This window comes from Hermetia illucens, chromosome 1 (assembly GCF_905115235.1).
Source record: "Hermetia illucens chromosome 1, iHerIll2.2.curated.20191125, whole genome shotgun sequence".
NCBI lineage: Eukaryota > Metazoa > Arthropoda > Insecta > Diptera > Stratiomyidae > Hermetia > Hermetia illucens.
Window position 1 is genome coordinate 121,946,251 of NC_051849.1, and position 25,670 is coordinate 121,971,920.

The following is a 25,670-nucleotide window of genomic DNA, read 5'->3' on the forward strand; positions in this document are numbered from 1 at the left end:
CCACTGTGGGTAGCGATTGCGGGGGCTTGTACCAGTGTGGTAGGGGATCTACGAAAAATCGAGCTCTTTCTGAGCCGGTCCGTCAATGGAGCTAGTTCCAGTCCCTCCCGTACGCTTGTAACATTAGATGCTACAGTAGCCAAGGTCCATAACACGCCTATCGAATGAATTTGCACTGACGTTACACTGTATTTCAGCGGCCCCCATCCAAATACCTTCCCAACACTCGTGGGAACAAAATTGGGGATACTTTTTCAAATTCCTTTGATGGGACCCCAGGGACACGAAGACAGTACCCAACACGGTTAGGGGTCGTTCAACAACACCAGAACGGCTCTTCGCCCTTGGATGTTTTGGCGGTTATGCCGCCAACCACCAGGGATGGCAGACTTAGGCGTCGTATGGTTTTTACGAACCAACTTAACGTATTTATCGTCCGCGCCTATTACGGTGTCACGGATTTGGAACAGAATCCATCAGGGTACAGACACCGACTCCATTACGCGTTCATAAAACGCTCCCTGGAACTAAGTCATGTTCCGGAGCAGAACGTTTTCAATCAATACCGGGTGATAGTGAAAAATAATCGAGTTGCCCTACCAACTAGGCAACAAATATTGCAAGAGGTTTCACTTGACCTCGGTCTGGAGTTACCAACTTGCCGGACTGAACAAAGGAGCAATACGAATACTCCACTTATAAGGCACTCCATGAACCCAGTAATCAGGAGAAGCTTAGTGATTGGGGATGTCGACCCAATTTATAATGAGGCTTTGACCGCATTCACAGAGTATGCTGAGATTCTCCCAGACGCCAGGCCAAAGATCCCAAACCTGAAGTTTACTTCGGCAACTACTAACATCATTGCTGCCGTTGACAGAATTTTGGCTGATCGTTTGGCTAGCGAGATTACTGCTACAGAGGTTCACAGCCTGATCTACGTTGCAGCTGCCATGGTTATTCGTCTCCATAATCAACATCTTGGAGCGAATAACAGAGGTATGCGCAGAAGGGCTTTACAGTTCTGGGTATTTCGACTCAACAAAAGAGTCGAAAAGTTGAGAAAGGAGATTGGTCGTGTCACGCAAGCACTCCTTGGAAATCACCAAGAGTGCGCAGATGCGTTACGAACATCATTGGAAACTACCATCTGTCCAATGATATTCCAATCGAAGAAATCCTCGAGGTGCTGAAGCAGAAACTTGCGGTATGCTCCAATCGCATCCGTAGGTTTCAGAAAAGCTTTCAGCGAAGGACAGACAACACCTGGTTCTTCCAGAACCAACGGGGATTCTACAAAAATCTCACCAGCTCAGGTAGGGAAAGTAACCTCGATCTGGATGAGGCAGAAGACTTCTGGAGAAGTGTTTGGAGGAAATCCAGCCATTGCAATTTGGAAGTAGCGTAACTCCCACACATGATGCGTTCATGCGAGGCCCTCCCCGAAATGACCATACCTGACATAACTGAAGTCGATGTGGAAGCAGCCCTTGACAGGGCAGGTAACTATAAGGCGCCAGGAGTTGACAAGATTCACAACTTCTGGCTGAAGCGGTTCAAGAGCACTCACAGGATATTGGCAAATCAATTTAATCAGATGATTGCCGGTCCCGATTTATTTTCAGAATTTTTCACCAAGGGGATAACCTTTCTCATCCTCAAGGAGCACAATTTCGACCACTTGTCTTCCTACCATCTACAAGGTCTTCACTTCAGTTCTGTGCGCGAACATCTCAAAACATCTTGATGTTCACAAATCGATAGCTCAGGAGCAAAAAGGATGCGCAAAAGGCTCCCGAGGTGGTAATGAATATATAATCGATACGGTCGCGGTAAAGCAGGCTGTCCATCAGAAATGAAATATCTCGACAGCCTACATCGATTATAAATCAGCTTTCGACTCCATATCACATTCGTGGTTACTGCAAGTGTTACGCGTGTATAAAATCAACCCGAATGTCGTTACTCTTCTGAGAACAGTAATGAAGAATTGGAGCACAAAGCTATCGGTATCCTCACAAACACCAGGAGAGATACCAATCAGGCGTGGCATTTTCCAAGGCGACTCTCTAAGCCCACTGTGGTTTTGTTCGGCTTTGAATCCACTATCCCATCTTTTGCATGAAAGCAAATACGGGTTCCAAGTCAAGCATGGCATATTGTCGAAATGTACATTAAGCCATTTAATGTACATTGACGACATCAAATTGTATGCCAAAGACGAGAACCAACTTCGCTCCTTGCTGGACATCACCATCCAGTTCAGCAGGGATATCGGCATGCAGCTGGGTTTGGAAAAATGTCGCATGAAACCAAATGTTCAGGGAAAACACACCGACAACGACGGATACAGCCAAAATAACATCCGAATTGAGGGTATGGATTCGGACGACGTCTACAAATACCTCGGCATATTGCAAGCAACAACACCTGCTGTGGCAATAATCAAATCTAAGTTGCTGAGGGAATTTGAACGGCGTCTGGATCTTGTCCTTAAAACTGAGCTGTACGGGAAAAATAAAATCATGGCAATCAACACCTTCGTCATTCCTGTCCTTCTATACACTTTCGATGTGATACAATGGAGTAATACGGATTTAGAATATATCAATAGACGGGTAAGGATAGTTCTTTCAAACAACAACATGCACAATAGAGCTGCCGAAAAATTGAGGATCACTATCCCACGTCATCAGGGAGGAAGGGGGGTACTTGATTTAAAAACATTGCACTACAATCAAGTGCATTCTCTTCACGAGTTTTTCTATGAGAAACAATCCTCTAGCCAAATACATCAGGCTACTGTCATGGCAAATAATAAATGATCTCCTTTGAACTTGAGAAGCAGAGAATGGGATCCCATGTCGAATGTTACTTCAGTCCAACAGAAGATCGACATGTGGAAAGAAAAACCCATTCACGGAGGTCATATTAAAAATTTTGTTGTCGTCAGGCATTGATATCGAAGCCTCCAACAAATGGCTCATTAATGGTGTACTTTTCTATGAGACCGAAGCATTCCTAACTTCAATTCAGGATGCTTCGCTCCCAACAACAAATTATAAACGGTACATTCTTCACGACTCCTCAATCCTCCTGTTGTAGGTTATGCAACTGTGAAGAGGAGATCATCTCATCTGCGTGCAGGATGTTGAGCAATACCGAGTACACCAATCGTCATAATTCCGTCTGCAAGATTCTCCATCAAAACCTTGCGTTGAAGTATAACTTAGTGGCAACCTACCATCCTTACTATAAGTATACTCCGCAGAGAATCTTGGAAAATGATCGGGTCAAACTACTGTGGGATTACACTATTGCCACCGACCACAGTGTTAATCATAACAGACCCGATCTAGTTTTGCTTCTGAAGGAAGAACGAGTGTGCCTTATAATCAATGTAGCCGTATTGGACCGGAACACTGTTGAAAAGCAGCACGAGAAAATCCGGAACTACGGCCCCTTGGCGGACGATATGAAGCAGACCTGCAGACTACAAAAGATCGAAGTAGTCCCAGTAGTAATTTCAGCGACGGGATTAGTCCCGCAGAACTTACATAAAGCGCTGAAAACGCTCGCTCTTAGGGCTGGACTATACATGGAGATGCAAAAAGCGGTTATCCTTGCAACCTGTGCTATAGTCCGAAGAGTCCTGTCCGGTAACAATCTGACCTAATAGGTTTCAGTCTTGATCTGCACTGTCTTCGATACAAGATCCATATCTCTGTAGTGCAGAACCACCGCGTCATTGGCTGAAGTCTTTGCGACAATCGGGATGAAAGTCCTGGGGGTTTAACGTGAATACTTGCCGTGTAAGCATAATCCCACGATCCTCTTCGGACACGGATTGATTTTGGGACCACACCGCCCGAACGGCGGAACTACAGCGCGCGCGTGTGGGATTCACTACACTACAAAGTCACTAAAAACCACCCCCGGTCTCTCCAGCCTCAGCCCCGCGGCACCACCATTAAAATATTACTTCGCGGAGTAGGTTTGCTCTTAGGCACTCATCCTTCTCCTATTTGCGGCTTTCCTCCTTCTTTGTTCCTTCAGCAACTCCTGCTGCATTTGGATGATTGCGGAGCCAATCGCAAGCCATTTGTCCTCGGACTCCAGCATCTCAGTAACCAAGCTCTCCCAGGTCACGCTCCTGCCCAGCACCTGGTTTAAGCTCCTTCTCTCCATCGCAAATCGTGGGCAGTGAAATATCAGATGCTCTGGATCCTCCGGTATGCCGTCGCATCTGGAACAGTTCGGAGAATAATCCAACCCAAAGCGGTGTAGATACTGCCTGTAGCAATCACCGTGTCCCGTGAGAAACTGGATAATATGGTAGTTGGTCTTCCCATCTTTTCGCTCAAGCCACACCCTAATGTTGGAAATGAGCCTCTGTGTCCACCGACCTTTCGTACACTCGTCCCATTTGGGTTGCCAGAGATCATGCGACTCTGATCTTCCCGCATTTCTACACTGTGCATGCCGCTCCATATGTCTTGCATTGTTCAGGACACTCATTTCTTTGGCCAGAATGTCAACCGGGATCATGCCTGCCACCACCAATACTGCCTCATCTGATGAGCAGGATGGAGCGCACCACTCCGGCTAGCACCAACCTCCAGCAATGTTTCGGCCCACCAATATTTGGCAACGTTTTTGCAAGTGCCGTGGTGGCACTGGCTGCCTTTTGGCATGCATACGCTAGATGTACCCTAAAACTCAATTTGGTATCAATTATCACCCCCAGGTATTTAATAGCCGGCTTTGATATGACCGTATGTCCTCCGAGCTCCATTTTCACAGTGTTATTTTTCCTGTGGTTCGTTATTAAGACCACTTCCGTTTTCGCGTCCGCCAAGGTCAGCCCGGCCTTTTCTAGCCAGGACTTTACCTGTTTCACTGTTTCCGTCGCGTAAACCTCCACATTTTCTGGGTGTTTTGCTGCAACAACCACAGCTAGGTCATCAGCATAGCCGACAATCGTAGTCCTCTCTGAAGAGCAAGCAGCCTATTATACATGATATTCCACAACAGGGGACCAAGTACCGATCCCTGTGGTACCCCGCTTGTGACAATGTATTCTTTGGGGTCCTCATCTGTCCCGTACCAGAGAGTCCTTTCTGAGAGGTAGTTTTCCACCAAATTCGCTAAGTATCCGCGGACACCCATGTCAGCCAACGCCCCTTTAATTCTATTCCAGTTGGTCGAGTTGAATGTATTTTTGACATCCAACGGCACAGCAGCCGCCAGAAATCAGTGCACCTTTTGCCAGGTTTACCACCATGTTAATTGCGTCCACCGTGGAGTGGGCGCGTCAGAAACCAAACTGGCGTTCCGACAAACCATTGCTGGCTTCGACGATGGGCAAGAGTCTGTTGTAGATGACTCTCTCCATCATCTTCCCCATTGTAACCAACACGCAGATAGGAAGATACGACGCTGGGTTTCCGGAAGCAACACACTTTTGCTTTTTTCACTAGGTAGGGAATATTCCTTCTTTTAGGCACGCCTCGAAGGTGTTGGCGAAAAGGTCGGGCCTAGTCTTCACTACCAGTTTCAAAGCTCGGTTGGGAATGCCATCCAAACCTGGGGCCTTGTTGTCACCGAACCTACCACATATTTCCCGCAGCTCCTCCACAGTTACAGGCGGTATTATGCCTTCATTTAGCTGGACAAAAATTTGCCTTCCCCTATTTTCGTGGTGAGGGGACAGAGTAGTAACAATCTGTTTCAGGAGACGCGGACAGGTCACCTGGGGTGATTTCTGCAGCCTTTTCATCACCACCTTGTAAGCCTCGCCCCAAGGGTTTATGTCGGCATGGTCACACAGCTGTTTGAAGCAGTTCTTTTTGCTCCTCCGAATGACTTCCTTTAGGCGGCCACGCAGTTCCTTGTGTGCCTCCTCTCGACCGTCGCCACCGGGTTTTGCTCTGAGCATCTGGCAAAGCCTCCTTGCCCGAAAACATGCGGCTCGCAAACTTGCGATTTCGTTGTTTCACCAGTAGTTGGGTTGCCTACTGGGGAGCAATCGCCTTCTGGTCATAGTAGCATCGCATGCTTCCGTCACCCATCGGGTGATTTGGGTGGCTTCCTCTCTGGCCGTACCATTCAGGGATATGTCGGATTTGAGCACCGCGGAAAACGTGTCCCCCTCGAACGCTTTCAGTGTCCAGCCAAGCATACCACCCGGCATTCTGCGAAAACTGTGTTTCGAGCTCGATCCGCCCTTGATCTCTATGCAGATTGCCTGGTGGTCGCTGTGAGTATAGTCCTCACTGACATGCCAAGCAATTCTACTGGCTAAAGTGGCACTCACGTATGTCAGGTCCACTATAACCCCAGGCCCCTTCCCCGGAAAGTGTACAAATACCCAACATTCGCCAGTACCACGTCCAGCTCCGCGAATGCTTTGAGGAGAACATGTCCCCTGACATAAATTATCCGGCTGCCCCATTCAAGAGCCCACGCTTTGAAATCGCCTCCTATTATGATCGGCCAACGTCCTCTTGCATCCAAAACAAGAGCAGCAAGCATCCGCTCATACTCGACGAGTGTAGCGCTGGGTAGAGCATAGCAGCTGTAGGTGTGGACGCCCTTCACCTTCGCTCTGGTGAAGCCCTCCTCCGGGTGCTCCATTATTTCCTGGAAGGCTTGTTCTCCACAAGTCCACAGCGCTGCTTGGCCCGTTTGGTCTTTGACCCAAACGCTACCACCGTGGTTTCGGTATGGTTCACTTAGTATGGCCACATCGATGTTTTTCTCGCGGATGGTTTGCGTGAGTAGATCCTGCGCCGCCTCGCAGTGGTTGAGGTTGATTTGTATCACTGGTAGGCTGATGATGACGGTTTGTGTTGTGCGTTTTCACCACTGACTCTTGTAGTCCGGCAAGATCGAATTGTTTCTCCAACGCTTCGCGAACCTCCTCCTTCGTCGTGATTTCATCTATATCTTTGCAGATTATAGTGATCTCCGGCCTGCTAGCTCTTATGTCGGCGTCCGCATCCGGGGATGTGCGTCTATGGGCATGCTTATATATATATACCTAGCGTACCAGGTTTATTCTCACCTGAGTTGCAAATGCAGAGCTGCATCCGACCAGGGGTTGCGGATAATGACATGACCCACCGGGTCAGCTGCGAATATCGCAAGTTAATCTTGTAAATAAGTAGCCGCGAACAGAACGTTTCCTTTTGTGTTCGTCCTCCCTTACCGATTCTTCCCTTTCAGGGGCAGTAAACCTCCTTAACAAATCCGTAATCCGGGGTGAAGGGATCGACGAGCCTATCGGATGAATTGCAGTGACGTTACATTGTATTTCAGCGGCTTCTCTCAAATGCCTTGCCTACTTTTGGAGGTAAACATGGGGCATTGCAACATTGGGGCTCTGTTGCAGGGTTGACTGCCTCCCCAGAACTCGTGGGAACAAGATTCGGGATAATATTACAAATTCTTTTGATGGGACCCCAGGGACACGAAGACAATACCAAACATGGTTAAGGGTCGTTGAACAACACCAGAGTGGCTTCGTCAATCAATACCGGGTGATAGTGAAAAATAATCGAGTTGCCCTACCAACCAGGCAATAAATTTCCCACAAGGTTTCACTTGAGCTCGGTCTGGAGTCACCAACTTACCGGACTGGACAAAGGAGTAAGTAAGGCACTCCATGAACCCAGTAATCAGGAGAACCTTACTAACTGGGGATGTCGACCCAATTCATAATGACGCTTTGACCGCATTCCAGGCCGCATTCACAGAATATGCTGAAATTCTCCCAGACGCTAGGCCAAACATCCCAAAACTAAAGTTTACTTCGACAACTACTAACATCATTGCTGCCGTTGACAGAAGTTTGGCTGATCGTTTGGCTAGCGAGATTACTGCTACATAGGTTCACAGCCTGATCTACGTTGCAGCTGCCACGGTTATTCGTCTCCATAACCAACATCTTAGAGCGAATAACAGAGGTATGCGCAGAAGGACTTTACCGTTCTGGGTGTTTCGACTTAACAAAAGAGTCGAAAAGTTGAGAAAGGAGATTGGTCGTGTGACGCAAGCACTCCTTGAAATCCATCACCAAGAGTGTACAGATGCGTTGCGAACATCATTCGAAACTACCATCTGTCCAATGATATGCCAATCGAAGAAATCCTCGAGGTGCTGAAGCAGAAACTTGCGGTATGCTCCAATCGCATCCGTAGGTATCAGAAAAGCTTTCAGCGAAGGACAGACAACACCTTGTTCTTCCAGAACCAATGAGGATTCTACAAAAATCTCACTAACTCAGATAGGGAAAGTAACCCCGATCTGGATAAGGCAGAAGACTTCTGGAGAAGTGTTTGGAGCGAATCCAGCCATTGCAATTTAGAGGCAGTGTGGCTCCCACACCATATGCGTTCATGCGACGCCCTCCCCGAAATGACCATGCCTGACGTAACTGAAAGCTATGTAGAAACAACCCTTGACAAGACAGGCGATTGGAAGGCGCCAGGAGTTTAAGATTAACAACTTCTGGCTGAAGCGGTTCAAGAGCACTCACCATTGGCAAATCAATTTAATCAGATGATTGCCGATCTTGAATTAGTTCCAAAATTGTTTACCAAGGAGATAACTTTTCTCATCGCCAAGGAAAAGGGTGCCTCTTGCCCTTCAAAATGTCGACCAATTACTTGTCTTCCTATCATCTACAAGAATCGAAGGAAGATTGATATTCTTCCTTTCTAGGCGGTATCCCGAATTACTGATACCAAGGGATAACATGACAGCGAGGTTTCACTTCGATAAGAAGTCTGAAACACGTTGGAGTAACAAGACAAACTGGGAGAGCGTGGCTGCGACATACGGCTTAAACCAGCAACTGATTACTTGGTACACTGATGGATCCCTCACAGCAGAGGGAGCGGGTGCCAGTGTCATTGGTTCAAGGAAGATGTACGCAGGAATATACGCCATAGACAAATGTGCCTCCTTTAATCTGCAAAAGGAACTACGGGGGCCAAACATAGCTATTCTCACCGATAGCCAAGCAGCGATCAAGGCACTTAGGTCTAACCAGGTGAACTCTAAACTGGCATGGGAATGCCTTGAGAGACTGAATACACTCGGCTCGTCCAACAAGGTCTGGATACTTTGGGTTCCAGGCCATGCTGGGTTGGAAGCAACGAGGCAGCGGACGAACTAGCCAAGAAGGGAGCAGGGACGCCTTTACAAGGGCCAGAACCCTTCTGTGGAATCGGAAACGATTTCATGGCTATGAATCTAAGAAATGAAGAGGAACGGTTGAGGGAACTCTACTGGGTGGGCATACCAGGGATGGAGCAGTCCAGGGTGCTTATTGGGGGATACGAACCCATGCGCACAAAGGATTGCTTAAACCTCACCAAAAAGAACCTCCGAATCATAGTGGGAATTCTCATTGGTCATTGTCGGCTGAACTATCACCTAAGGAAGCTAGGGATATCTACGGACACTGCCTGCAGGTTTTGTGAGGAGGAGGACGAAACCTCTATACACGTCCTGGGACAGTTTCCGGCACGTGTGCAAAGTAGGTCGAGACATCTGGGAGAACACTTAATACCAGATGCAAAGCTGAAAGATCTGGAAGTAGGGAACATACTAAAATTCCTAACGGTTATAGGCCTGCTTGGGATACTATGATCAATAGGTACCCTATAACCAGTAAAAGGGGCACAATAGTTCTTCAAGGACGCGGTGCGACTTTCCCTTAACGGAATAATAATAATCATCTACAAGGTCTTCGCTGCAGTTGTGTGCGCGAATATCTCAAAACATCTTGATGTTCATAAATTGATAGCTGAGGAGCAAAAAGGATGCGGAAACGGCTCCCGAGGCTGCAAAGAACAGCTTATAATCGATACGGTCGCTGTAAAGCTACCAGAGCTACCAAAAACGAAATATCTCGACAGCCTACACCAATTATAAATCAGCCTTTGACTCCATATCACATTCGTGGCTACCGCAAGTGTTACGCATGTACAAAATCAACCCGTATGTCGTTCTTCTCCTGAGAACAGTGATCAAGAATTGGAGCAGGAAGCTATCGGTATCCTCACAAACATCAGGAAAGATACCAATCTAAGCCCGCTGTGGTTTTGTTTGGTTTTGAATCCACTATCCCATCTTTTGCATCAAAACAAATATGGGTTCCAAGTCAAACATGGCATATTGTCGAAATGTACATTAAGCCATTTAATGTATATTGACGACATCAAATTGTATACCAAAGACGAGAACCAACTTCGCTCCTTGCTGGACATCACCATCCAGTTCAGCAGGGATATCGGCTTGCAGTTGGGTTTGGAGAAATGTCGCATAAAAACAATTGTTCGATTGAACAATTGTTTGATATCCCTGCTGAACTGGATGGTGATGTCCACTGATCTAGTTCTGCTTCTGAAGGAAGAACGAGCGTGCTTTATAATCGATGTAGCCGTACCGTAGAACCGGAACACTGTTGAGAAACAGCACGAAAAAATCCGACTTGGAGATTACAAAAGATCGAAGTAGTCCCTAGTGGTAATTTCAGCGACGGGATTAGTCCCGTAAGATTTGCATAAAGCATTGAAGACGCTCGATCTTAGGGCTGGACTATACATGGAGATGCAAAAAGCGGTTATCCTTGCAACTTGTGCTATAATCCGAAGAGTACTGTCCGGTAACAATCTGAGCTTTTTGGTTTCAGTCTTGATTCGTACTGTCTTCGATTTAAGATCCATGTCTCTGTAGTGTAGTGTAGGACCACCGCATCATTGCTTGAAGAGTTTGCGACAATCGGGATGTAGCAATAACTACATTTTCACACAATTAAAATGTATCATCGCTGTGATGCGGGCCTTTAGATGTTGCCTTCAGCCCATCCTCAGCTTGGTTGCCCCTCGGTGAGGTTGGCGGGAAGAGGTTCCGTGGGCTTTTTGAATATATATCTATATAGTTTGCATATTTTTTCGGTGTGGTAGTTTCTGATAATGGGAAGTAATTTCGTCGTGAATGGAATTTTAATATTTCACTCGAATGTCAATGATTATGTTATATATGTTTTACATAAAGCCTTAAAAGCGAACGAAACACCCAGTTTCTCATATGAGTCTACATAGTTTGAAAACCGCATTCGCGAAGTTCCCTACCATCACGGATCGACAATTTTAGCTTTTCCGGCCGGGAGAGTCTTTAGGAATTTTAGCAATCCTAATAATTCCTAACTCAAAAGTCTTGGTCAATTTCTTTGTCTACATCTAGTCCCGCAGACGGATTTCCGCGTAAGAGACTTTACAGGAACTTTCTGCAACACATCAGCAAATTCAATTCCTCCAGGTTCAATGTCACCGTCGATCATGTTTATGTTTACGATTTTCATGCTAGCAAGTCGTATGAATGGACGTTACTGCAATGGTTTCTGGGATGCTAACTAGATACGAATTCAAATATTTGATATTGTTTGTATTTTTAAGGTTTTGTACCAAAACCTTATTAGAGTCGATTCGATGTCTGTCGGTCACACCCGATTTATTCGGAAACGGCTAGATCGATTGTCACGAAAATTGGTTATTGCATATGGCCTGTTGTTCCTTTTACATACAGTAAGTGGTGCCATTTGTGTCAAGCTTAAGGGGGGCTCCCCATAGATGTAAATGGATTGTGCAATTTTTTTCATAGAATGTGGCCATGTGGGGTATTAAATGAAAGGGCTTAATTAGTGCTTTTCCAAACTAGTTCGATATTTGATATCGGGTAAAGCATAGGAGAGTGATGGCTCAAAATATGACAATCCAAAAGTGTAACAGGCCTCGTTCTCAGAACCTATCCAGTCGAAAAATCACAGTGGTGTATCTGGCAGAAATCTAGCCCTCTAAATACATCCCATTCCAATATCTGCCCAAATAAAGTTAATAATAGTATATTAGCATATTTTACAAATTTGGCCGGAAACCCGCCTTAAGTTCATGCTAGAACTATAAAATTTGGCATTTGCATAGGAGACAATATAAGGCAGGGGGAGTTTTGACAAAATCCAACTATTATTAACAAAGTTATAGAAGGTGAAACTTCTACATTTTGTGTGAATTTCGCGCATTCTAAAACGTGTATGACGTCATCATAACATGTCAACTCGTCGAAACCACAACAAAGTGAGCTCACTTGAATAGGAGGTCGCAGGGAAACAACGATTTAGTTTTTTAATCATTTATATATCATTATTAATTACTCCAGACAGAAATATGTATGCATTTATATGGTATGTAAATGAGGCTTTGGGGTAGTGCCTAATTGAGATAGATATATTTGTACATTAAGGGGGTCATCCCGTGTGTCGGATCCGCGGAATCGAATTTTTTTCTTTTTGGCATCGCGGTTATTGCCTCATATTGAACGCAGTCTTGTCGAATTTGCTTTAATTGCATTGCTTTTATTATTTCCAAGTTATTTTCCAATAACTAATTTGTTATATTAGCATGATTGGCAAATCATAGGTTAAGCTAAAAAAGAGGGAACCGAGTTTTTTTTAGTTAGTGTTTAAGTTGGTGTGGCAAAAAAGTTATCATTATTAAATCGACAAACTGCGTTTTAATTATTTTTTTGGTTTGAGTACCTCGCAACGCGATAACTTATATAGGCTATGATATAAGGCATGCTACTACCAAATTAAGAGTAAATTGCATCATTACTAACAAAGTTATAATAGATCAAAATTGTAGCTTTTAGATAAACTTAAGGGGCTCATCCCGTGTGTCGGATCCGTGGAATCGAATTTTTTTTTTGCATCAATTGTATCTAGATATAGTGTAGAATATATGGGCAAAATGATTTTTTGATATTCGGAGTCATTCGGAAATTATAGTGTTAAACACATGATAAGTCACATGCCAGATTTATGTCGATCGCCGTAATAAAGCTCGTATTTATCGGTCCAAATTACGTTCGAATGACTTCGCTAAATGTGTTTCTTCAACAAACCTAAGGTTTATGGACTAGGTATAGCAGATTAATGGTCATTTAAGGTTTTATGACTAAAAATCGCATTCTACCTTTTAAGTGCCTTTTTCTCGAAACCGCATATTGAAAATCGGCTGCCACCATAGTTCAAAATCTACCAAACGAAATTCTTTGAAATTTTCACGACTTATTCAGAACATGTTTTTACAATCCGCAAACTAGGATAATTGCGATTCATTCAGTAGTTTTTTTATTCATTGAAGAAGCCGTAAAAAAACACCAAAGTTCAAAAAAAAAGTTTAACACGGCACCAAAAATTTAGTCTTTAATATTTTGCGGACTGTAGTTCAGTCTGTATGTTAAAATGCCGTTTACTTTTTTCTTTAAGATGATTGCAGCGCCCTCTATCGTGGCAGCAGAAAAACACCTTTTTTGGAGATGGGTGTATAAATTGCTCTGTGTTTCAATAACGAACTATGTGATCCGACTGGAAAAATTACTATGCACGCTCATAATGTTAATAAATCTAAATCTCCTCCAGTTCTTCATAAAAAATTTCCAAAAAAAGGCCAAAAAACGGCCTTCACACGGGATGACCCCCTTAAACCAGCGGCATTTAATATACGTACTTCATATGTACATACGTAGGTATGCTTTTGTGTATGAAGTAACACGCAAATATGTGTACGATCAATTTATATATGTGCATATATAAGCACAGTATTCGGTAATAAGCAATGTTTGTTTAGGGTGAGCATAATATCCACATCTGTAATATGTAGTTATTTCTTGTAGTTTGAAAAAAATATGGAAGAATATTTTGGGTTTTTAGCCATATACGAATGGGAAAGTGTGCGTGGAAACTTTCTAACATAAGATAAACACAAAACCTTGATATCTGAAGCGCCAGGTTCTAGTATTGCGACTTGTTTTTTGATATTGTTGATTTTGTGAGGAGCTTATAAATATAATAATATATAAATAATTTTCATAATAACGGCAGTGTCAAGTGGGGAGTTAAGTTTTTTGTAGTAAACGCCAATGGTAGTTCAGTGTTTTGATTACACCGGGTGTGCAAATGAAGTTGAAGCAGGTATCTTCTAAACCTTTTTTCCTAATCTACCATAGGTATTTTACCTGGTATTTGACATTCAGAAATATACAAAGTCTGAGTCTTCTGGGGTTATATACAAGTTAACACATTCGTCTCTCTGCTCCAATAAATACACTGCTCAACTCCACACTTACCTGTAATTCACGCCATAAAATCAAGAAACGCATTCCTCAATTCCCAGAATAATTCTCCCGACGTACAATCGACCTAAAAAATTCAAGTAAATTTGCCTAGATATCTTTTCGGCAATCGAATCACATCACATCACGAATTGATCTGACGTTCTAATTACGTTTTCAACTGGCTAACATGTCGCTCATATGTAACACTAGGTATCGAATCTATGAATATCCAAGTAATGTACTTCATTCATTGTTCATACACATTTCACCTTATAATTGTTCTTACACAAAACTTTAGAATGATCAGTTCGACATGGTACAGATTGCCATGTAAGCATACCTACCTACATACAAACGTACAATAATCATATTTGCTGCATTTGCAAAAGGGAAATGTAGTTACTATTGCACAGTACACCGCATTATGCTGAATCGAATCACTTACATCGATGGACTGAGAAGCACAATTGAGTCGACTTACTCATGAGCTGTCCATCTCTACCTCCTTTGACCTGAAATATCCTACGAATAGTCAAGTTAAGGGGGTCATCCCATGTGAAGATCGTTTCTTGTTTCGCTTTGTTTATACATTTTTTGTGAAGAACTGGATAAAGATACAAATACGAATTTTTCACTAAATATTTATTTATATCCTGGGCGTGCGTGGTAGGCCGATAGCATAGTTTGTTATTGAAATACAGAGCAATTTATACACCCATCTTCAAAAAAAGGTGTTTTTCTGCTGCCACGATAGAGGGCGCTGCGGTCATCTTAAAGAAAAAAAAGTATACGGCATTTTAACGTGCAGGCTTAACTACAGTCCGTAAACTAGGATCATTAAAAAATATTAAAAGCTGAATTTTTGGTGCCGTGTTAAACTTTTTTTGTTAATTTTGGTATTTTTTCTTCTTCTTTCTTCTTTAATGAATAAAAAAACTACTGAATGAATGGCAATTATCCTAGGTTGCTACTCAAACCAAAAAAATAATTAAACGGCGATTTGTCAATTTAATAATGATAACTAATTTGCCGCACCAACTAACTACGAAAAACTCGTTTACATCTTTTTTAGCTTAACCTATGGTTTGCCAATCATGCTAACATAACAAATTAGTTATTGGAAAATAACTTTTGGAAATAATAAAAGCAAGAAATTACATACTATGCGATTAAAGCAAATTTAACAAGACTGCGTTCAATATGAGGCAATAACCGCGAAAAGCTTATTGTGCAGTAATCGTATTGGAAAGTGGAAATTGGGTCAACAGGTGAATAGCATTTGGATATGATAAAGGTAAAAGAGGGAGAAGGGGAGCGAGTGTGATAACTCCTTCCTCCTTAAAACAGGAAAAGAGATGATGACTAATACCGCTATAACTATAAAAATTGTCGAATCAGAAGCGATGGATAAATGGAATTTCCTCTAATTTCTTCACATTCTCTAAATGAAGCTTATGAAGATATTCAAAGTTTATTTTCACGCCCTTTTCGGTTAGTTTATCATTTAAAACTGGAGGCAAGAGGTTAAACGTTTTAATTTCAAAATTAGTGTAATTCATGCCATTCAGGATTCAAGAAATATTTTTGTATCGGAGTTCACCATGGATATTTGTTACATACACCACTTCCCTGATGAGTTCCACTATTGGTTGACTGTGGAATGGATATTCGCAGGTGGCATTTCTTCCCTCGAAAACTTGCGCAAGGCAGTCGTGTGGAGCAAGTTGCTGCAATTCCTCCTTCTGACAGATGGTTACATCTTGAATTTGAGTACATTTCCCGCTTATACCATACGTTACTCCCTGGGTCATAAACAGATTAGAGTATTCAAGATGAATCATTTTATTATTCCTAATTATAGAACGGACAAGGATATGATTAAAATCCGTGTGCTCGGTTTTCGGTAGGCAGACAACATACAGAAGAAATGATTCTTTAATCAACACCATGGGGAGTGATTTAATTTCGAGAAGAATTTTACTAATTTCCATACTGTCCAACAGATTAGAATTTATTATACCCCGTTTTGCTAATTGATTAGCCAATACTATTTCCTGAATCTCGTTTTTTTAGAATTGTCATCTTATTGAACAGCATTTGTTCGAATTTATTGTCATTCAAAGTATCCATTTCTACAACAATGTTATTGTTATCATCAATAAGTCCGGCTGACACTTCAGTTAGATGTTAATTTATCCTATATTGTTGATTATTTTTATCTATAATATAATGCTGTTCTGGCTTTTGAGAACCTTGTTCCAATCAGTGGAATTTGGGCTGCCCGTCAGCCATTTCCACGCTGATCCTCTCCAGTTTATCGAACGCTTTCTCTTGCCGTAGCCTCTATTTCTTAATTGTTCTTATAATTCCCTTATCAAAGATAATTGATGATGAAATTGTGGACTAAGATACTGGACCGGTTTACACGGTGTTGTAGCACAGAATGCAGACTTTCCATTATTTCATTGTATTTCGCCAAATCGATAGCGTCTATAATTTTGAAATTCCCGTTTATAATCCTTCCGGGTCCTTGTCGAATGGTGATAATCGGTCCATGGGGCTTATGTATTCTTTTTGCAGTAGTTCTGGCCACCGTGACGCGGTTGTTCTTGGCGACTATTTCTTTCTTGAAAAGTCGTTTATTTTTAGATTTAATCTGTTTATCCAGCTTATAAACTATGTCTCCCGATTTATAGGTTCGTGGCACAGTTCTTCCAGAGTTATGATTCTTGGTTTGACCTTTTTGCTTTCGCAATATTTCCTGCCCTACATCATGATTCAATTTAATCTTAAAATCAATCAACTCCTGATAATTGATAGACTGCGTTCTGCCGAAAAATATGTCCGTTGGCTTTTTCCCAGTTACGGAATGAAATGAGTTATTTTACCTATCAACCACAACATGAACCAACTCTTTGGAGGAAAGATCAGGGAGTTCGTGACGAAGACATCTTACTAACTCAAGTATGGTCAAGTGCAGCCGTTCAATAGCTCCATTTACTTCGAGATTCGAGAAAATTAAGGATAATTGGGCTAATGAAACCACCTTAATTATCCAGGACTAATACCCTAGGTACCGTGAAAAAGTGATTTATTTTTTATAGAGAAAACCTTACTTACTTACAGTATACTTTTTAATAAGGCCGGTAATCCTCGGAAAGTAATATTTTTCAAGGATCTGCTCCTTATTTTCCCTATAATTGTGAGCTCTGCGATGCTCCTTCATGATAAGAGAAACTTTATTTTCCTCGCTGTCGATGTCTTGTACTTGGACGATGAATAATGGGATAATGAGTATTCTGAATTTGGAGAATTGTTCTCTGAAGATTTCTTGCAATAGTTGAATGAATTGTTCCGGTATTTGAATACCACTTATAATATTAAGGCTTAGTACCTCTTTCAACCCTTCAATCAATCTGTCCTTACTTATCTGTTCAAGGCGGATATAATGCCTGTGATAAGTAGGATGAGGTTCCTCGTGCGCTCTCATTTCCTTCCCTTCCGACAGTATTATCTGGTTTTTGAAGATATTAAGAGGGGCTTCGTAATGTGGCATGAGATCAGTGCTGTCTTGGTCCGCGCTATGTACCGTTTCAGAGCTAGAAGTTAACATGTTCGCTACAAGAGGTAATCTAGAGAGGGCATTAGCTACTACATTGGTCTTGCCAAGTTTATAGATTAACTCGTAATTATATTTTTCAATTCTCACCTTCCAGCGCTTGAGCTAGGCATTGTGGTTACTATTGCTAAGTGCAAAATTTAATGGTTGATGGTCAGTTAGAATTTTTATCTTCTTCGCTCCATAAAGGTATGTTCTTAGTTTGTCTAGAGCTCAAACAAATGCCAACATTTCCTTTTCGTTGGTAGCATAATTTTCCTCTGTTTTGTTTAGTGTCCTTGACACGTAGGTAATTGGTCTGTCCCTTCCAATTTCCCCCTGGGACAGGACTGCTCCAATTGCATGATTCGATGCACCCGTTGTTAGGATAAAAGGTTTCCCGCAATCAGGAAAAGTGTAAATTTCTGAGGAAGTGAGGAGCTCTTTGAGGTCATTAAAAGCCTTCAGCTCTGTTTCGTCAAATTCGATATCTTTTCGTTTTGACTGATTGGCTCTAATTTGAGCATTTTCACCTCTCTTTAAGTTGGTCAAAGGCTTGGCGACTTTCGCAAAGTCTTTTATAAATCTCCTGTAATAGGAAGCTAATCCCTAAAATGCTTTAAGCTCTTTTAAATTAGTTGGAGGCTTGATTCCATTACTTGCCGATATTTTCCTGGGATCGGGCAAAATGCCGTCTTGAGAAATAATATCCCAAGAATTCTACCTTTGGCTTAAAAAATGAAGATTTTGCCAAATTCATCCTCCGTTCTACCAAGGATGATGATGTCATCGATATATACATACATAGCATATTTTACCTATGAACAGTTTCAGCATATCAGCGTTCTTAAGCCCAAATGGCAACTGAGTGAATTCATACTTGCCATTCAAGGTCGAGAAGGCTGTCTTCGGAATGTCACTCTCCTTCACCTTGATTTGATGAAAACCTGATGTTAAATCGAAAGTCGTGAAGTGTTTGGAAGTTCCAAAGCTCGCAAGGGTATTTGCTATGTCCGAGATCGGATAAGTATCTGACACAGTAACGCCATTAAGTTGTTTAAAATCAACTACAAGACGATACTGCACTATCCAAATGGGTGAATTGTAAGGGTTTTTTGATAGTCGAGTGATACCATCTTCAAGCATCTTGGATATTTGTTTCTCCACTTCCGACATCAAATTAACAGGATAGGGATATGCTTTGGTATATATCGGCTCTGCTGTCGAGGTTTTAATTTCGGCTCTAGCATTCGTTTCTACAATTTCGTTATCATTAATTTTTCCAAAAATATACGAGTGCTCATTCAACAGGTTTCGTAACTTAGTTTTGATTGCCCCAGTGAGGTGATCATTTTTCGTTTCCATAGCATTCACTTGTTTCGACTCCTTTGCTTTAAGAGGAATTTTATTGTTTGGTTTATTTATAAGAAAGTTATCCTTCCTGTCGATGATAGAGCCTAGTTCTTTTAGGATATCATCGCCAATGATGCCACCAAAGGTCTTAAGACCCGGCAAAACATGATAGTCCAAGAAAATGTTGTTACCAACATTTTTAAAGAGCTGATCGGTAATTTTCAATTTAGTGGGAATCTCTCCAGCGGCTGACTGAATGTTGAAAGGTTTCGATATTGGCCTGGCATTAAACGCAAGCTTACTGCAAACAAAGTTCTTGTTTGCACCAGTATCGATCAGAAAATTCAGAACTTCGCCGTTACTTGTCGTATATTCTATGTATGGTACGCTAGAGAGGCGTCCACCATAAAATTTAAGTGGTTATTCTCAAAAATATCGCCTTGATCCCCAGATTGTTCATGGTAGGCTTCCTCGAACTGATCTTGCAATTCTGGTTCGAAGGGCTCCCAGGTAAAATGTCGCGCAAGTTAACTAATTGAAAGATAATTATTCTTTCTTAGCTTACTTTATTGGTATCTGATATTTGACTGAAGTAACACATAATTGACAATTGTCTTTTATACTATGATCAAAACAAAATTATTATCCAAACAAAAGATATGAACATTCGAATTTTTGCAATGTGATATGTTTTGGTTTGATTATGTTCTAACAAATGTACACAACAAAAGATATTTACATTGATGTTCTGAAGTTTAATGTTTTGAGAGATATATTGTTTTGTCTGGAGTTTAATGTTGAGAGATGATCCAAGTGCTGTTTTGTTGATGCAAAATTTGATAACATGTCTATGTGGAGATACTCTGGGGACATGATGATGTTATGGGATGATACGAGTGTTGTTTTGATGATGCAGAATTCAGTATCAATGCGCAGATACTGTGGGAACATTATGTTGATTTTGTAGCTATGTTCTGAGAATCTATGAACATTATATTGATGTTGTGTTCTGAGAACCTGTTGGTTGGTCCTGTGACGTAACTCGCACTACTTTCGCTTGAAACTGTGTTTCCAGATTATAGAGACGCTCAGATTTTTTTGGAAAGTTTTCCGATTCATTGGAACGCTTAATTGGGTGGGAATGGGAGGTAGGAGGTCTATTAATATAATTCACCTGACGCTTTTGAATAGACCTGTCTACATCCATTGGAACGAGAGGTTTGGGTTGAGTAGGTCTAGCTGGTGGACCACTCGTAGGCATCTGAGGTTTATGGTTAATATTGTATGCCTGATTCCTCTGTCGTAAATCAAGTTGTTGCTACCAACAACTCGCTCCCTACGGATTTTCTACCTTTGCCTTAGCAATACCAAATTGTGAGATAAATTGGTTTACCGGTGCTGAAATAGTATATTAACATTTCTCTGGTGGATCGAAAAATTCTTAAAATTCAAATTTTGGAACTCCAAACAAGAGGCGTATGCTTCTGGGTGTTTACGGTTTCTGCCACTCGCGAATATACTTTTTTTGCTGTGTGTTTCTAAGGGATTAAAATTCCACGGATTCGTTTCACTTATTAACTTCTTACAGTTATTCCTGTTTTTCTTGGGTATAATTAACGGTGGTAACGGTTCTTTCGGCGACAGTTACTTTCTGCTCGGGCACCAGTTATCCCGTTTTCGAGGTACTCAAACCAAAAAAATAATTAAAATGTGATTTGTCAATTTAATATTGATAATTTACGCAGCAACTTAAACACTAACTACAAAAAAATTCGTTTACCTCTTCTTTAGCTTAAGGGAGTCATCCTGTGTGAAGGCCGTTTTTAAGGTTTTGTGTAAACACAAAACCTTATTAAAATCGGTTTACCGTCTGTCTGTCTGTCTGTCCGACTGTCTGTCTGTCTGTCTGTCCGTCACACGCATTTTTCTCGGAAACGGTTACAGCGATTGACACCAAATTTGGTAAAAAGGTGGGAACTGTGAACGCTCACGCATACAGTTACATCCTCTTACGTCGAATTTAAGGGGGGGTCCCCATACATGCAAAAGGGGGGTGTAATTTTTTTTTTCATCAAATGTAGTCATGTGGGGTATCAAATTAAAGGCCTCAGTTAGTACTTTTCGAAAACGGTCTTAGTTTTGACATTTGTTGGAAAGGTGGGGAGTGCGGGGGGTTGAAAGTGACCATTCCTTTACGGGGGCCATTCTCAGAAACTACCCAACCGAAAAATCTGAAAAAAATCAAGAGGTTGCCACTATATGGTGCCTGGGCTCCGAAATACCTTCCACACTGATATCTGCACAAATAAAGTTAATAATAGTAGATTACTATAATTTTTAGTAATTCGCTGCAAAACCCCCCTTAAATTCATGCTAGGACCACGAAATTTCGCAACAATATAGGGTGTAATATAGAGCATGACGTTACCGTTTGGTGGAAATCGCACTATTGCTAACAAAGTTATAGTACGTAAAAGTTGCCGCTTCTTTGCAAATTCAAGGCTATAAATGTCAATATCATCCGAAAGTAGATATTCTCACATAATATTGTATATGCATATATTACGTGCTACGTACTAAGAAATGCACAAAACCTTTCGTACCTGAAGCGTCCAGCTTCCGGTTTCCCGACTTGTTTTCACTTTTTTTAGATTTTTTTGTAAAGAATTGGATAAAGATACAAATATGAATTTTTCACCATAAATTTATTAATATCTAGGGCGTGCATAGTGATTTTTTCAGCCCTATTGCATAGTTCGTTATTGAAATACAGAGCAATTTATACACCCATCTCCAAAAAAAGGTGTTTTTCTACTTCCACGCTAGAGGGCGCCGCGATCATCTTAAAGAAAAAAACTAAACGGCAATGTAACGTACAGATTTAACTACATTCCGCAAACTGGGATTATTAAAAAAATATTAAAAGCTAAATTTTTGGTGCTGTGTTAAACTTTTTTTGTGAATTTTAGTGTTTTTCACGGCTTCTTCAATGAATAAAAAAACTACTGAATGAATCGCAATTATCCTAGTTTGTGGACCGTACAAATATGTTCTGAATAAGTCGTGAAAATTTCAAAGAATTTCGTTGAATAGATTTTGGGCTATGTTGGCAGCAGATTTTCAATATGCAATTCCAAGAAAAACGCATTTAAAAAGTAGAATGCGATTTTTAGCCATAAAACCATAACTGACAATTAATCTGCTATAGCTAGTCCGTAAACCTTAGGTTTCTTCAAACACATGTACAGCGTTGGCTTCAATTCTTGTCCTTTTAGCGAAATCATTCGAATCTCATTCGGACCAATAAATGCGAGCTTTATTATAGCGATCGACATAAATCTGGCATGTGGATTATCACGTGTGTAACACTATAATTTCCAGACGACTGCGAACATCAAAAAATCACTTTGCCCATAGATACTACACTATATTTATGCCAAAAAAAATCGATTTCTCGAATCCGACACACGGGATGATCCCCTTAACCTATTATATGATTTACCAATAATGCTAACATAACAAATTTAGTTATTGGAAAACAATTCTTGGAAATAATAAAAGCAAGAATTTACATACTATGCAATTAAAGCTAATTCAACACGACTGCGTTCAATATGAGGCAATAACCGCGAAAAGCTTATTGTGCAATAATCGTATTGGGAAATAGAAATTGGGTCAACAGGTGAATAGCATTTTGATATGATAAAGGTAAAAGAGGAAGAAGGGGTGCCAAGGGAGTGTGATAACTTATATGATTCTAGAATGAGCTTAAGGGAGGCCCCTTCAATTTTCGAAAAATTTAGACAATAGTTATCTTTATTTGAGCAGATATCGGTATGGAGCCCTGGCCACCAAGGGCAGCTTCGCGATTCGTTTCAGCTTTTCGGTTGAGTAGTTTTTGAAAGAAAGGGTCATTTTTGACTTCCCGCGCTCCCCCGCTTCATAATTACAGTAGCGGCTTCAGAAAGTACTAATCGAGACTTTTCATTTGATACCACACATGAGTATATTTGGTAAAAAAAAAGTTACACTCCTATCTTGCATGGGTGACTATACACTGCATGGCATCTACCGCACTTTTTTTCGGCTTTTTTTCACGCTACTGTACACTCTGACCTATTGACAACGAGCAAATAGAATCGTCATTTAACGAAATGTGAAATACTCAAAATGTTTCATACCTAAAATGTCGTTTTTCTTTTGCGATTTCCGCGTTGTTTGAATTTTGGTGATGATTCATGCCCCTCATGACATTCAATTTTTATGAAGAATGAATTTCCCGTATTCTTTTTGATTAGTAGCAATGTTACAAAGTACTAAAATAAATTATCATCTTATTTCATATAGAATCGACGAGTTATTGGACGGTGGACTCCAAATTGGTAGGATAGTAGAAATCTGTGGCCAACCAACATCTGCGAAATCACAGCTATCTCTTTCAATTGCCGTAAATGTTGCTTCTAGAAAAAACATTGAAACTATTTATGTTGACACCAAGCACGATTTGTCGGGAGTGGTTATTCGAAACATGTTAAGATCACGAAGATACACAGAAAATGTCATTGCGGAAACATTACAAAAAATACGAGTAGCGAGAATTTATTCAGTTGAAAAACTAATTGAATTGTTCGAAAATTTGGATAAGAGGATGACTGACAAGGATAACTCCTTAGTTATTATCATCGATTCATTGCCGTCACTGATGTACCTCCATCATGGTGAAGCAAAATTCGAAGGTAAGTTAGAGTACACTTGGGAATAAATTGTACAGGAGTAACTCCATTTAGACCAGCAATTGGTTCTATGAAAACGCCTCATTAGTTGAAAATCATCATCATCATCATCATCAACGGCGCAACAACCCGTATCCGGTCTAGGCCTGCCTTAATAAGGAACTCGGTTTTGCGCCGAGGTCCACCAATTCGATATCCCTAAAAGCTGTCTGTCGTCCTGACCTACGCCATCGCTCCATCTTAGGCAGGGTCTGCCTCGTCTTCTTTTTCTACCATAGATATTGCCCTTATAGACTTTTCGGGTGGGATCATCCTCATCCATACGGATTAAGTGACCCGCCCACCGTAACCTATTGAGCCGGATTTTATCCACAACCGGACGGTCATGGTATCGCTCATAGATTTCATCATTGTGTAGGTTACGGAATCGTCCATCCTCACGTAGGGGGCCAAAAATTCTTCGGAGGATTCTTCTCTCGAACGCGGCCAAGAGTTCGCAATTTTTCTTGCTAAGAACCCAAATTTCCGAGGAATACATGAGGACTGGCAAGATCATAGAGTTACATGTAGAGGGTGTCGTGGTTGCGGTTTCCAATCCTCTTGAGCGAATAACGAAGAAAAAACTCGATTTTACACTTAGATCAATACGTAGCTCGAACTCAGACTGCTTTAACAGGCTGTGAGTCAGCGTATTTATACATTTATTTTCTATTCCTTTCTCTTTCTTATTTCTATTTACATAATGTCCTTAGTTACTATCCTGGAAAAGCCAGTTATATATATCGCTAAAAAAAACCCAGGATACATTCCTTTAATTACGGGTTTTACTCTCCCGACAAATTCGCGTAAAACCCTAATATATTTGTGACTGTTTATTGCGGTGTGTTTCGTAATAACGTATTGTGATCTTGTATCGGGTTCAGGTAAAAGAGTTTCCCGGGGGATATCCAACACGTGTGACGTAACTCCTCCCCCTTTTAAGTACAAACTGTTCGCAGTTTGAGTAGGTATAAGTTTTGTATAGGATTTGCTTACTTTCTACGATTTACGCTTATAATGGGGATACATCATCGTATACAATCTTAATTAATTATGTACTGACTCTTTTTTTTTCAGTTACAATAATACATTCTATTTCTTGTTCTAATTACATCTGATTTTGGAGTTACAATTACTCATTTATTAAATGTGCTTAACAGTAATAGTACTTATTATATATTAGATTAATATTATACCACTATATATCCTCGATTCAACCAAGATATCTAAGTTAATTCATATCAGTTTTATTTTGTTAGGTTTTTGTCTCATCCATCAGATATCAGAAATATTTTGTATGTTTGAGCCTTTTCATATTTTGTGGGTGGATTTTTTGATTATTTTTAGCTTTTTTGAATCTGGGGTCTAATTTTTGAGGTGTTGGGTTTTTAATCCAGTTAGAGTCTAATTCTGCTGACTGTCTACTCTTGTTGTGGTATTCTAAATTTTTCTTTTTGGTTTGTTTCAAATTCTCGTAGACGATTTCATTATTTATCATACTTCACCAAAATACACACTGATGGCTTATATTTGTGTGCACAATGTGTTGTTGTATTGTAATATCTAACGCATTCTTGTACTGGATCTAATAAAAGGGTTAGTTCGTTATTTTCTAATTTTTGCCTGAGTAAAAAGGTTCGTATATGCTCGTTAAGAGTTCTGTGTGCGATCTCAACATCTGAATTACCTGTCCTGTGGATGGGACTCGTAAAATGAATATCTATTTGTTCGTTTTCAAACCATTCTTTTGTTTTTTTTGT

At 41.0% G+C, this 25,670-nt stretch overlaps 1 protein-coding gene across 3 annotated transcripts in view; it reads left to right on the forward strand.

Moving 5' to 3' along the window:
• LOC119648400 (DNA repair protein RAD51 homolog 4) overlaps positions 1-25,670 on the forward strand; it is a 158,928-nt gene that overhangs the window by 75,220 nt on the left and 58,038 nt on the right. For all 3 annotated transcript variants that reach the window (XM_038050176.1, XM_038050269.1, XM_038050224.1), the window contains exon 2: positions 23,486-23,874. In XM_038050176.1, the coding sequence (XP_037906104.1) occupies positions 23,486-23,874 (389 nt within the window). The remainder of the gene's footprint in view (positions 1-23,485; positions 23,875-25,670) is intronic.